Raw genomic sequence first — 14,097 nt, forward strand, 5'->3', positions numbered from 1 at the left:
GTCTTGTTTATGAAATGTTGTACATAAGAACAATAAGGCCCAATTTAAACACCCAGAGCGATTCCATTAGGGCTAAACTCTTTGTTTAACTTTTAACGTTTTGTAATTTATTCACCGCTTCATTATATATATGCTCGATTTTATTATTTTAGTTTACTTGATAATGACGTTCTGGAAACGTCGAAACGTCGTGTCATGCTTTATAATATTTTATCGCAGTTTTTCAAAACTTTTTTTCCGACGGAAATTCGAGATGGCCGCTCCAAGGACGAGCGGCACTTAAGTGTGCTGAGTGTGGTATCAAAAACGCTAAGAAATAAAAAATTAACGTGTTATCTAATCGTAACAGTGGAAAATGTTTCCCCTTTGTTCCATAACGTTTTGTGTACTGCGTTAGCGTGATGTAAGCGTGCTCTCACTTGTAGCCTCAAACTTCCCGTGGACTTGAGTTCAAGCGATTTCCGATACACATTGAAAAGTTCAATCATCTAAACTTAACATCCTAAGCCTTGGTCTCCTGAAGTTGCTCCTGAAGTTGAAGCCTTGGTCTCCGCAAATTATTCCTTTGAAAAAGCCTTCTCTTCCTGTTTTTATCATGTTGTCACCCAAAAACGGAGTCATGAGGTAAACTCTTTAATAAATAATTTAACCAAAGGCAAAAAAGAAAAAAATACGCATTTTGGTAAATTATGCTCATCCACATTACTTTAAATATTTTGCATTTTACGCCCTGTACAGGTCACAGAAATGTAATCTGCTCCAAGAGAACTTGGATACCGCATGAGAAGTGTCATTTCTTGTTTCGTGAGAGGCAGTTGAAACGTCGTGAGCTCTGGAAATTTTGTAGTCAATCATATCTTGCACCTGCTCCATTCATGCAGCTTTTAATTATTAAAATCAAACAATTACCATAACGGATAATTTTATCTTTAATTTTCTACGAAAAATTAAAATCTTTTGCACCTTTTACTAGCTCCTTCAGATGTTGATTGTCCACCAGCCACCATCATGCTCCTCCTGCCAATCTTGATATTTTTTCCTTCGTTACTTAACTTGATGTTTGCCATGCAGAACAGCGCTCTCTATCGATCTTCAAAAGATGATCTTTCCTTAGGTAACTTTAAGCGCCATTCCTTCTTTTATTTGTGAGCAAAGAAACCTACATCGCCCATGATGAAAGATCAGCTACACTGTACTTTCTTTTGTGTTGGTGAAAGAAAGTGTTATTTGTTCAACATGGCAGCGCATCCTGACTCTAAAGGCCTTTATCTGTGTGTGTGTTGTTGGCCACAGACGAGTACAGAGAAACCAAAATGTTTCTAGCGATTAACACCTTCTATCATTATATAGAGTAGGTAAGATCTCTTTTTGTATGTATAAGGGTCAAATATTCATTTATAACTATAGGAGAAGAATTTGATAAGAATTTTGTACTCTCTTTCCAGTCTCAAGTGAAAGCACTCCTTGTGCGAACGGTGGTATCTGTGTACCTGAGTCTGACTGGAACTCCTTTCACTGTGACTGTGAGCCTGAATTTTGTGGAACTCTTTGCGAACGAAGAGGTATTGAATTCTCTCTCAACTAATGGCGTAGAATTCATACTATCGTTTTTCTTCATTCTTTTATTCGTACTTCCCTGCAAAAGCTCCTTCAGCTTTTGTTTATGCATCATTTTAAAGAGATAATGATATTCAATTATCACTGGTTGTAATCAAAGTTTTACTGTTGCTGCCTTCCATTTTTCTCAAAATAGAAAAACAGAGAAAGGTGGGGTTTGTTGGGAGGATATTTTTTTGTTATTTTTTTTATTTTAAAGGAACTAACATTCAGTGAGATCAGTCTATGTAATCTGTCACATGCTTCTTACACCAAACCTTATGTTGACTTAATAGAACTTATGATGATTGGGCTAAAAGGCTGAAAAGTGATTTTTCGTCCGTAGAATATTGATATTTTTAATCTGTTGGTTCCTCAAGCGTATTCTGTGAACATTGATAAATGTTGTTGTATTTGTGACGCATTTTACCTTGACGCCTTAACATAAAAATTCAGTCTGCCTCCAGAAATGCGATAAAAAAAAAAAAAGGACTCAGAAAAACACAATTCGGAGTTTTAACTGCATCGGCCTGGTTTATGTGGTCTACATGTAGCTCTTAGACGAAAGCTGTTAATGTTGCCAATCAGTTACATACAGCTGAATTAAAAGGAAAAGCCTGATTCTGAGCCTCAGATTTATGTGATGCTGTTTGGTAGTAGATTACAATTATATAAAACCTTCGTTTCCTGAGAGTCTCTCAACCCTCTGACAATCGTAGTTTTAAAGAAACACACTAACTTAAAATGTTCCTGCGAACAATCCTTAGACATCTTTTTTCTTTGAGTAGGTAAAACAAGTGAATTGCGTTAACAAACAAGTCGAAAGCATTCTTCAAGCTAGACGGCTGGTGAGCCCTCACAACCATCTTGAGAATTTACAAGAAAAGAAAAAAATGTGATTTTATTGAAAAACAGCTGATGGCTAAAAAAACTAATGCAGCTCACGTTTGTCTTATTCTTACATCTGCTCAATTCCAGGTTAAAAAAAGTTTTTTCCATGGTATCCCAATCAAATAAACATGGTTCCTCACCTGTAAACACTAGATATACCTTCAATAGATATATCCTGTCGCGTGTGATTGCTGTAAACGCATCACGTGGTCGGATATACCTTAGCTAAAAATGGAAAAATATGTGCATTATCAACATTATTCAATTTTTTCATGTGTGGGATCAACGTGGGCAATCCCGAGCTGGTAAGATGGGCCTATCTTGCCCGCTCGGGTAACCAAATCCCTTCATCTTGCCCACGGGCGCTGTGAGCGATGCAATAAATATATCTTATTAGACGTTTTGTTGTGTAGTATCGCTGAGTATTTTTACGAGTTGTGCAGTATTTTGAGGAGCCCGTAGGGCGAGTCAAAATAGAAATAAAAGTTTGGCGTGTTGGATAATAAATAACGAGTTATTTATTATCCAACACGGCAAACTGTTTTTTCAGTGCGGGCGAATTTCGCGGATATTTATTTACGGGGAATACGTGACCGAAGTATGCGATGCAGAACGGAATTGGCGTGCTTTCGTGTTGCTGTTTCTATTTTCTTCAATAAATGAAGAAATTTCCTGGTCGTCTAGCAGTTTTTCTTCATTCGATTCATCTGATAAACTTGGATCTATATTTTCCAGCCATTCTGAATCTTCGTCGTCGAAGTATGATTCAAATTGCCAGCCATTTTTTTCTTTTCGTAACTACAATCCAATTCTTCGCTTGCGCGATGCGAGAAAACTTTTTTAACCGGTACTCTAGAGTACAAATACCGCGTGATATTTGTACTCGTCTATGGCGTTATTTGTACTCTGCGAAGTGTAGTTGGATAATAAATATGCGTTATTAACCAAGCCTGAGGTGAAGATGGTTGGACATTGGCCGAGTTCCCTTTTTTGCGTTTTTTCGCAGTTTGAGAAAAGTTATATTCGACCACATAATGCATTTGACCAATTGCGCGTGGGAAAAAAAGGCCGTTTTAATTTGATTAAAGTACTGCGAATAAACCATTTTTATCCACGAAGTAAGCAGATGTAAGAATAAGACAAACGTGTTCGTTCCAGGAGTGTTATCACATTACTAAGGCTAAAATCTCCTGTCTTACTAGACGTAAGTGTGTAGCAGATGACAGGAGAATTACAAGGTAGATCTGGGAAGCTAGTATTAACCTACCCTGCAGAGATTTATATTATTAGGAGTTAATTAGTTCTGATCTGCATTAATTCATTGCCATCAGATGGGTTTTTTTTTTAATAAAATCACTTTTTCGTTCTTTTATTGTTAATTCTCAAGATGGTTGTAAGGGCTCACCAGGTGTCTAGTTCAAGGAAGGCTTTCGACTGTTTTGTTGACCCAGCTCACTTGCTTTACCTACTTTAAAGAGGGATGTCTACCAACAAGTGCCTCAGGCTTACAGGAAAAATCGTAAATCACTGTGTTTGTTAAAAACTGCAATTGTCAAAGGATTGAAGGACTCTCATAGGAAACGAAAGTTTTATATAATCGTGATCCACTACTGAACAGCATGATATTTAAATGAGGCTCAGGATCACGCTTTTCCTTCTCATTCAGCTCTGTTTGATTGATTTACGGTTTATTTTGACAACATTAACAGCTTTCTTCTAAGGACTACATGTAGACCAGATAAACCAGGCCGATACAGTTAAAACTGCCGATTGTGTATTTCTGGGTCCTTTCTTCTCTTTTCTATTTTTTTTTTTTCTTTTTTCTGAATTTTCTCATGGCAAATTGCATTTTTATGATATGGCGTCAAAGGCAAAATATGTCCCAAACACAATAAAATTTTTCAATTTTCACAGACTCCCCTAGAGGAACCAAATTCAATGCAAAACACTATACTTTTATGTCTAAATTTCATTTTTCCAAGTGTGTGGTATCCAATGTCACCTTCACCAGTATCTCCAAACTTCAGTTGCTTCTAGTTATTTATAGATTATGCTAACATAATTTTTGGCATAGTTCGAGCAAACTGGCATAATTTCTGCCAAGTAGCAATGCTAGCATAATTTGCGCATTCTGATAATTATCAGATCATTTTTTGATGCCATTATTTGAAAGTCTTACTTGTTCAACCTTCTTCTGCTGCCGCAGAAAGAGTTTTTAGCCTGCTTTCAGCATCTTTCCATGAGCAGCAGGAGAATGCACTTTCTGACTACTTCATCGCCCAGAATTTAGTGACATATCCGGGACTTTCATTGAGACACTGGCGCTAAATTTAAACGCTAATTAGAAAATGATTGCCAAACAATAGAGGGAAAGGGCTGAAAATGTCGAGGAAAGCTTACGTTCTATTCGTTTACGGATAAACTACTTTTTGAATCCTACTTTTACCATATGGCTTTTATAGAAGAAAGTTCAATTGAACAGTGTATCAGTCACACTTTGCTCTTGCGCAAGTGTAATGCTGCAATATAACAATCGCAGATAAGCTACACGAGAGTGTAATATGGTACTAGTGTGCATGTTAACCTGAACCACATGTTTATTTGAAATTCATTGTGGATTTGTTGCGTTTCTTTCCTGTAGACGAACGGCTTCTAGTTAAAAAATATATATTTTGGACTTATTTGCATTTTTTCAAAGAGCATAATTTAAAAAACGGTGGCATAATTTGGAAAAAATAGCATAATGTTAGCATAATTTGGCCAAAAAAAAAAGCAATGCTACTAGCATAATATGCCACTTTTACTAGCATAATCTATAAATGCCTAGTTGCTTCACGGGAAGCTTGGGCTTGTCTGTAAGTAAACTGCTGTCCTCTCGTCGGGTTTTTTCATTTATATCACGGTAACATCCGTCATTTGGGTCTGCGCATGAGTTGGTCAAGTCGCATGCGCAGTTGTAGTTAACAGCATCAACTCCTCCCCAGTACTTCATCTTCTCTCCGTCACGTAACACTCACCAGCCCTACATTGCACCGCCGTGATAGAATAGCACCGATTCGTAGCACTCGTATGTTATAAACTGCTCACACTGAGCGGATGAAGCTGTTGGACTCGCCAGCTGAAGGAGACCGGCATCATAGCCAATTTCATCGCGTAAATAAGTGCCAGGGTCCCAAATATCATACACTAGTGTTCTGCTTTCACTGTCGTGACTGACAACTGTCACTCCAACACCTTCCTTGTCAGTCATGTCACAATAAAATGTGAAAGGCTGCAATCCACCCTTCCCATCGTGATCGATGACGTGTGAACCATTTTTGGCTTTCGGATCGCAGTTGATGTCACTACAGGTTTTACTTCCTGAAAAATCACAGAGAGATTAAAAACAGCAATATTCTACCGGCGAAAAAACACATTTCAGCCCCTTAGCCCTGTCACCACAAACTCGATCAAGTCAGCAGAAGTTTTGGTGCAAGAGCTATGTGACAGATTACATTTATTTTTCTCACTGAATGTTTTAGCTCCTTTGAATTAGAAAAGAAAACATTCTAACAACGCCCACATTTCTCTTATTTTTTCATTTGGGATAAATATTGGAGGGCAGCAACAGTAAAACTTTGATTTTAACCTGTGAAAATCAAAGATCCTCATCTCCACTAAATAGGAATAAATAAAACAAAAGCTGATGTATGGAAGTATGAATGATAACATGAATAAAAACGATAGTAGGACTTCTACGCCAGGGGTTGAGAGAGAGTTCCACACCTCTTCGTTCGCAGTGAGTTCCACAGAATCCAAGCTCACAGTCACAGTGAAGAAGGTTCAGTTTATACTCAGGTACACAGATACATACATACCTACATACATACACATGGACACTGGAAAGAGAGTACACATGTCCTATCAAATCCTTCTCTCAAAGATCTAATTGAATAAGATCCTCCTGCATATGAATAGAGGAAGGTAATATTCGCTAAGGACACTAAAAAAAACAACAACAACAAAATTATGATTTTAGTTTCTCTGTACTTGTCTGTGGCCAACAATTCACACAGTAAAAGGCCTTTGGAACCAGGATCGCTGCCATAATTAATTATGAATAAACGGTTGAGCACACAAATTAAGAGAGGTGACATAACACAGTCAACTACCCATTAGTTAATCAAACAAAACGGGGAAGTTAGAACTGAATAACAGCATATGACATTGAATGGGTTTACTTTTTTTTCGCACCAAGCGGCTTAATATACGATTGAGTAAAAAATTGCTTTTTCATGAATTCCAACCAAAGATGATGGAAACATTACACATCTCAACTCCCGAGTTGCACCTGCTCCTTTAGTAGATTTACATAAACAGACAATTATCATATTTTGCACATTTCACATTTAAGGTTTAAATTTTCCGTATCCAAAAGTAACTCATTCAGATGTTGACAGTCCACTAGCCACTATCATGCCTTTTCTGCTTTTCTTGTTGTTTTTTCCTTTGTTGCTTAAGTTGGTGTTTGCCGTGCAAAACAGCGCTCTCTATCGATATCCAACAGGGCGTGTCTCGTTTGGTAAATTCAAGTGCGATCTCTTTCATTACTTATGGGAAGAAAAACTATCATCTTTCAAGGTGGAAGATAAGCTGTCCTGCACTTTTCTTTGTGTTGGTGAGCCAAAGTGTTATTCGTTTAACATGGCTGTTAATCCTGATTCCAATGGTCTTTATCTGTGCGAGTTGCTGGCTTCTGACAAGTACAGAGCAACAGGAAAGTTCTTTGCAAATGCCACGTTCCATCATTTCAGTCCTTTGGTAAGCTCCCCTTATATATTTGTGATTTAAACGTATTTATATCAATAGAAAAAATCATTATTTGCGGATCGTTCTTGGTCTCTTTTCAGTCTCCTTGTGAAAGCATACCTTGTAAAAACGCTAGTGTTTGTGTTCCTGAATATGTATCGAACTCCTATCGCTGTGACTGCAAGCCTGGATTCTGCGGAACTCACTGCAAACAAGGAGGTATAAAACGTATTGTGTTTTTTAGTTCCTTTCTTTTCAGATGTTGACAACTACAATTGTAGAAAGGTTAACTCCAGATTTTGACTGATTTGCCGATTTCACTCAACGGTCGGTTCATGTGTTAACAAGCGCTCACAACTCTAGCTTCTTGAGAGCTCTAAGAGTCTCACAAGTACTTCATATCTTGATAAACATGCAGCTGTCGCGAGTGTGTATTTTTAACGCAGAAGTTTGCTACGTTTCGGTGTGTACACTACGTCATCTGCGTATGCAATGGGAATATGAAGGACGTACGCGCTATTGCTCTCAGATTCACTGGCTTTGTTCTAATTTTCTTTTATAAATGAAATGCAGTCTACTCCTATATTTTTCTTTTCTCCATGAATTTAATCCGATGCTAAGAACACACCAAATATAATGTACTTACAAGTGTTTTTCTTTTTCTTAGTTTAGTTTAGTTTATTGAGGTTCGCCAACATATAACACAAAAATGTGTATAAAAATGTACGACAAAGGCAGGAGTTTCCTTCATGGCTCATACGCGGATATGATCTCACGTATTAGGAACTAGTTACCATCTGTTGTAAATAATGCATCTAATGCATCATCCTTCCGGAGAATTTTAACTAAGTTAAATTTTATCGGCTGTCAATACAGTGGTTGCCTTTGATTGTTTTTTTTTTGTTGTTGTTATTGTTGTTGTTGGTTTTGTTTTTTTAATGAATTAATTTTTTTAGATATACGTTATTTCTAATTTAATCGGTGCTATTACAATTTTAGCTTTCTTTTATATTGTCAAGCACTTTTGTCATAAGCCTCTGGTTCGGAGGGTTGGGAGACCACCCTCTGTGTATTTTTTGACATTAAATAAATTATCCCTATCCTTATCCTTGTTCCCCTAACAAATTATAACAATAAAATCACAATATTCGTAAACGATATCTAAAACCCGATAAGAGTCAGGCAAGAAGCCAGGGCGAAAAGTAGTTGTCCATTTTGTCTATATAGTGAAGTAGAAGAGAGAGTTTGAAGGTTTTGATAGTTTTGGCTTATTTCAGTTCGGGAGAGAGATTGTTCCAAAGTTTAATTGCTCTTGGGATAAAAGACTGGTTGAAGTACTGTTGTGTATGAGTAGTAATCGGGCGAAAGTTTGAAGGATGATAATGACGAGTCATATAACGAGATGCAATGGGAAAAACGAGATGATTAAAGTTTACATTAATAAGACCAGATCGGATTTTAAAAAGTAAAATTAAGTCACGAGATTCCCTTCTGTATTCGAGTGGCAGAAGTTTAAGTTTGATCAGTTTAAGTTTGATCAGTTTAAGTTTGATCAGTTTAAGTTTGATCAGTTTAAGTTTGATCAGTTTAAGCTTGATCAGTTTAAGTTTGATCAGTTTAAGTTTGATCAGTTTAAGTTTGATCAGTTTAAGTTTGATCAGTTTAAGTTTGATCAGTTTAAGCTTGATCAGTTTAAGTTTGATCAGTTTAAGTTTGATCAGTTTGAATTTGCTTTTAAGGAAATAAAACCTGCAGTCAGATCAAACTGTGTAGTCTCTCAAGTGGATCTTACGTTATCGACCCTGATGGAAATGGTGGAGTGAAACCTTTTAAAGTCTACTGTGACATGACTGACAAGAACGGTGTTGGAGTGACAGTTGTCAGTCATGACAGTGAAAGCAGAACACCGGTTAATGGGTACCATGACCAAGGCACCTACTCTCGCAACATCAGGTACACTGAGGCTGATATGGCTCAATTGGCAAACCTAACAGCTTCATCAGCTAACTGTGGGCAGTTTATAAAGTACGAATGTCAACACTCAGTGCTCCTCTTCAATGGTGACCCTTACGGCTGGTGGGTGTCACGTGATGGAGAGAAGATGAAGTACTGGGGAGGAGTTGATTCCGTTGACTACAAATGCGCATGCGGCTTGAACAATACATGTGCAGACGCTGAAGACGGATGTAACTGCGACATAAATGACTACACATGGCGAGAGGACAGCGGCTTCCTTACAAACAAGTCAAAGCTTCCCGTGAAGCAACTGAGGTTTGGGGATACCGCTTATTCCAGTAACAATGGATACCACACTCTTGGAAAGCTCAAGTGTTTTGGACTCATTTAAGACTTATAAGCAATTAAAGTGCATTGTAACTATACCCGCCATTTTTAGACCAGCCTGATCTATCGCTGAAACACATAACTGCACATATCTGTAAAAGCGGTTGGCAGCTTTTCGCAGAGGAAATCGATGAATACATTTGAGTACGGGGTAAAAAAAAAAAGAAACAGTTTTTGGCATATATTGATTTCAGTCGTCCAAAGCTTACTTTCCCTTCTTGTGGTTTTCAAACGGTAGTTGTCAATGGTGTGAAAGGGATCTGTGAACACAATAAACTACAGAAAGTGAAATCAGTAGAAAAGCCTGATCATTAGTTACAGACCGATTTAATAATAATAACAATAGCTTGTATTTATTTAGCGCTCATATTTTAAACTTTGTTCTTTAACGTCCCCTGCCTAACCAAATTAACTAATTAATAGATGCAGGAGACGGGACCTCCATTTATTCGTCCCTATCCGAGAAGACTAGAATATCTAACCATTTCTTGATCGATGTTATAGAACATGTAAAGATGAAACAATTTTTAGTGTAATAGAAAAAATCCGAGCCACAGATGGGACTTGAACCCACGACCCTCCGTGATCTAGTCGGATGCTCTAACCACTGAGCTACTGGAGACTCTATGATGAGTAAGGATCAACTTGTGGGCCTCGACTGGAACCGCGTCGCGCGGCTACACAGCCAAGTATTGGTAAGCACCTGTGAAAACTCACTAACAGCATCACGCTGTCACATAAGGCATATCAAGATGCGGCCAACCAACCTCCAAAGTGAACATGTAAAGATGAAACAATTTTTTAGTGTAATAGAAAAAATCCGACCCCCAGATGTTATAGAAAGGTAGCATATTCTTCTCAATTATTTCAAGACCCTGAGTGTTGGTTCGGCCGGTGCTCGAACCCTCGATCTCCCGAACAACAGTCCGGCGCTTAACCAATTGAGCTAACCGGGAGGTGGTTTATGTAATATTGCTCTGCAGTGCAGAACGATTTTACTTTTGTTTGCCTTGTAAGCCTCCCAACCTCCTGATAGTTGCAGTTTTTAACAAACTTAGTGATTTAAATTTCTCCTGTAATCCTGAGTTTAAATTAAAGGAACAGAAGTGAACTGCGCCAAAAAATAATTGAACGGTCCCATTCTAACTAAGCCGAGGGTGAGTTCTTATCTCCCTATTGAACATTTTCAGTAAGCAAAAAGAAAAACGATGTCAGTAATAAACATATGCGGACATAGCAATGGCAAATGAATTACCAATTATTTAACTTCCTGCATGTATGCCAACAGGATAGTTCTTTTCAGATTCTCATAAAAATGCACGAACCAGCAATTCTGATGAAAACAATCCAAGAAATTGCATAATCCGAAATACAAGATAAATTCAGTTCATATCTCGCATACGTGTTGACATTCGGATACATCTTGAAATACATTCTCGCAAATTGTTTTTTCCATTCAGTCTATTCTAATTGTTTTAAAGGTAAAATACATCTTGTAAAAGAAAGACACAGAAGCTGAGCTAAGAATGGAAATGAACTCCTTTCTTTTTCTGTTTGTTTAAATTACACTTGGGACTAGATATTAATAATTTAAAAGCAGCTTTAGTGGAAACCTTGAACTCCCATAATTATTCGTAATGACCGCAGTCTGCTTCATGCATTTGCGTAGCAAAAAGCTTACCAGTCTATCCGTTTTGAAATAGAGATAAAGAGGATGGCCGTACGTAGATACAAATGTTATCTTCAAGTGTTGATGACATCTCTCACGAGTGAGCGCGGAGAACGAGTGGGAGATGAACGAAACAGAAGTCCGGTAAATGGTCGGACATGGTAAAAATTGGCAGATGGAGACAACTTTAGCTCAGCTCCATGCTCTGTATTTAACGCAGTAACAGAGCACGTTATATCCTAACTTTTTACAAAAACATATAGCACACTCGCATTTTACCGTCTGCACGGTCAATATGATACTGGCAGCCCTTGTAGATGACAGGTTTTCTTTTTTTTGTTATTATTATCTTTGTGGCTGTTACGCACTAAACCGTCTGACTGTATTCTCATCTTGCATTAAATGACATCCCTCAATACTTGACCTTCGGAAAATTTTTTATACTATGAACGCCACCAATTTGAATAATGCTTGTATACAAACATATATGACCAAAAGTCACCCGCTAAGCTAATGTTCGACAGTGTAGTCGATGGAAATGAAGCATGAACTTCGATGTTTCTTCCATGTTTCCATTATTCACCACGATAAAAACTTAAAAACTTTAAAAAAAAAATTAACAATTCCCTTCGTAATTCTTCCCTTATCCAATATTTTACAATGTTGTAGAAGTCTTGAAAATGAGATACCCAGCATGTTATGTTCAGTCGGTCTGAAGATAAAAACACAAGTCCTTTAATAATTTAACGCTGAGAGCAAAAAAGATAGGCGAGAATGCTACGAGGAACTCCAGCTTTTCGCCTTTTCTTAGCCAATAATTAAGATTTTATGATTCTAGTACTGCATATAGAATAACCAGGGCAAAGAGTATTGAATAAAACAGCACCCTAGGAGGTATATTACCTGAGAGACGCAGGAATTACAGAAACGAACAAATACCTGAACGGCACATTACGGCAAAGAAAAGAAGTATCTAGTTATGATTTTCCCCAATTTGGACAAAACGAGTTTTGCATGCATGAATTATCAATCATCTTGCAAAATGGTTTGAGACATAGTTAGTCCCCTCTACTAACTATGTTTAAGACGACGGAGAACTTTTTTTATTTTGGCAAGAACGGGATCGATGGTGTATTCAACATTGTTTCAAAAAAATTAATTATTTCGAAACGTCAAGAACAGAATCTCTTTATTAGCCAATTCAAATTACCAACTCGGTCGATAGAACCAGTTTACCTTGAACAGAAAATTTTATAGTGCAGTTTACAGTTCTCAGTGAGTAGATCAGACTAGCTGATATCCCTGCTAACTTGAGCAAAAACCGAGTTCCAGTAGGGTCAGTAGTAATAAACATTATACTAGACGATTAAAAGTACAAAAAAAGTCCACGAAATTATTTTAATGCATGACAAGAAAATGAATGGGAGGGTTATAGGATAAATATATCTCCTTCTGGCTCGCTGGCATGTCGCCTGATAATTCCCTTGCATGGTCGAGCCACTGTCAGAAAAAAATTCACATTTGTTGTCGAAGCTTCGCTTCTGGTCAAAAGATTCATTTATCTGACAATATCCCAGCCGCGGACATTATCAGCTGATATACCAGCCACCTGAAGAGGTTTTTTAATAATTATTTCTGTTAGCTCTCGAAATTTAGTAATTGAATCGATGAAGCGCCGCACCCGCTCCATACTGAAGCGGCTTTTAATCATCAAAATCAAACAATTATCATAAAAAAGATAAGCTTCTTATTCGCAATTAAAGTCTTTTGTGCCCTAAAGCAGCTCATTCAGATGTTGCCGGCCCAACGGCCACTATCATGCTGCTTCTGCCTCCCTTGTTGTTATTTCCATCTCTGCTTAACTTGATGTTTGCCATGCAAAACAGCCCTCTCTATCGATATCCAACAGGCGATCTTTCTCTTGGTAACGTTAAGCGCGATCCCTTCTACTACTTCGGGTAGAAAAACATTCATCGTCCATGGTGAAAGATCAGCTGGATTGCAATTGTCTTTGTGTTGGCGAACCAAAGTATTATCCGTTCAACATGGCAGCATATCCTTACTCCAGTGGTCTTTATCTGTGTGGGTTTTTGGCCACAGACAAGTACAGAGAAACTGAAAAGTTTCATGCTAATGCTACCTCCCATCATTACAGAGCATTGGTAAGACCTCTTAATTCGTATCTAGCAGTTTTACAGATTTCCATTTTTTTTTGTAATGAATATTTTAAAGTGAGAAGATGACTCTCTTTTCAGTCTCCATGTGAAAGCGCTCTTTGTGCGAACGAGAATGTCTTTGTTCCTGAATCGAATACGAAAGGAACTCCTTGCATTGCGATTGTCACTCTGGATTTAATGGAACTCACTGCAAACGTGGAGGCATTAAATTCACTTTTTTCTCTCCGAACTTAGAAATACAAACTCTAAAGTAGAAGTCAAACTGTCGTGTTTATTTCTATTTTCATTTCTAATTTCTCGCTAAACTTTTTCAAACTCTTTTAATACAAAACAAATGAATTATGTCTTAATGGGATTATACAGCTGTTTCCATCTGTAGTGTCCTCCTATATTTTTTCAATATGAATTGTAATGAATTGTTTGACTTCAGTCAGCCGTTTTGTTCCTAATTTTTATGGCATAAAACCCTGTAGGAAATCAAATTGTATAATCTCTTGAATGAATAAAGGCTGATAGTTTCTAAAGAGACTGTTTGGCGCTGCGTCGGTGGGGGTGACGAAATAATTTGTCGGTGGGGGTAACGAAATAATTTGAATATATCAACAATATATCGGAGCTAATGACGAAGGGCTA

General features: G+C 37.6%; 1 protein-coding gene across 3 annotated transcripts; it reads left to right on the plus strand.

Moving 5' to 3' along the window:
- Nucleotides 1–970: 970 nt before the first annotated feature.
- LOC111345712 (contactin-associated protein-like 2) lies at nt 971–9,920 on the plus strand. Of its 3 annotated transcripts, XM_088754428.1 has the most exons (4): nt 971–1,133; nt 7,068–7,287; nt 7,377–7,494; nt 9,015–9,920. In XM_088754428.1, the coding sequence occupies exons 1-4, from the start codon at nt 1,009–1,011 to the stop codon at nt 9,620–9,622; spliced, it is 1,071 nt and encodes a 356-aa protein (XP_088610554.1). In that variant the 5' UTR covers nt 971–1,008; the 3' UTR covers nt 9,623–9,920. The 3 variants fall into 3 exon arrangements, with proteins under 3 accessions (XP_088610554.1, XP_088610553.1, XP_022808728.2); XM_088754427.1 differs by lacking the exon at nt 971–1,133 and having other exon boundaries at nt 6,336–7,287; XM_022952993.2 differs by lacking the exons at nt 971–1,133; nt 7,377–7,494 and having other exon boundaries at nt 7,241–7,287.
- The last annotated feature ends 4,177 nt before the right edge of the window (nt 9,921–14,097 follow it).

This window comes from Stylophora pistillata, chromosome 3 (assembly GCF_964205215.1).
Source record: "Stylophora pistillata chromosome 3, jaStyPist1.2, whole genome shotgun sequence".
NCBI lineage: Eukaryota > Metazoa > Cnidaria > Anthozoa > Scleractinia > Pocilloporidae > Stylophora > Stylophora pistillata.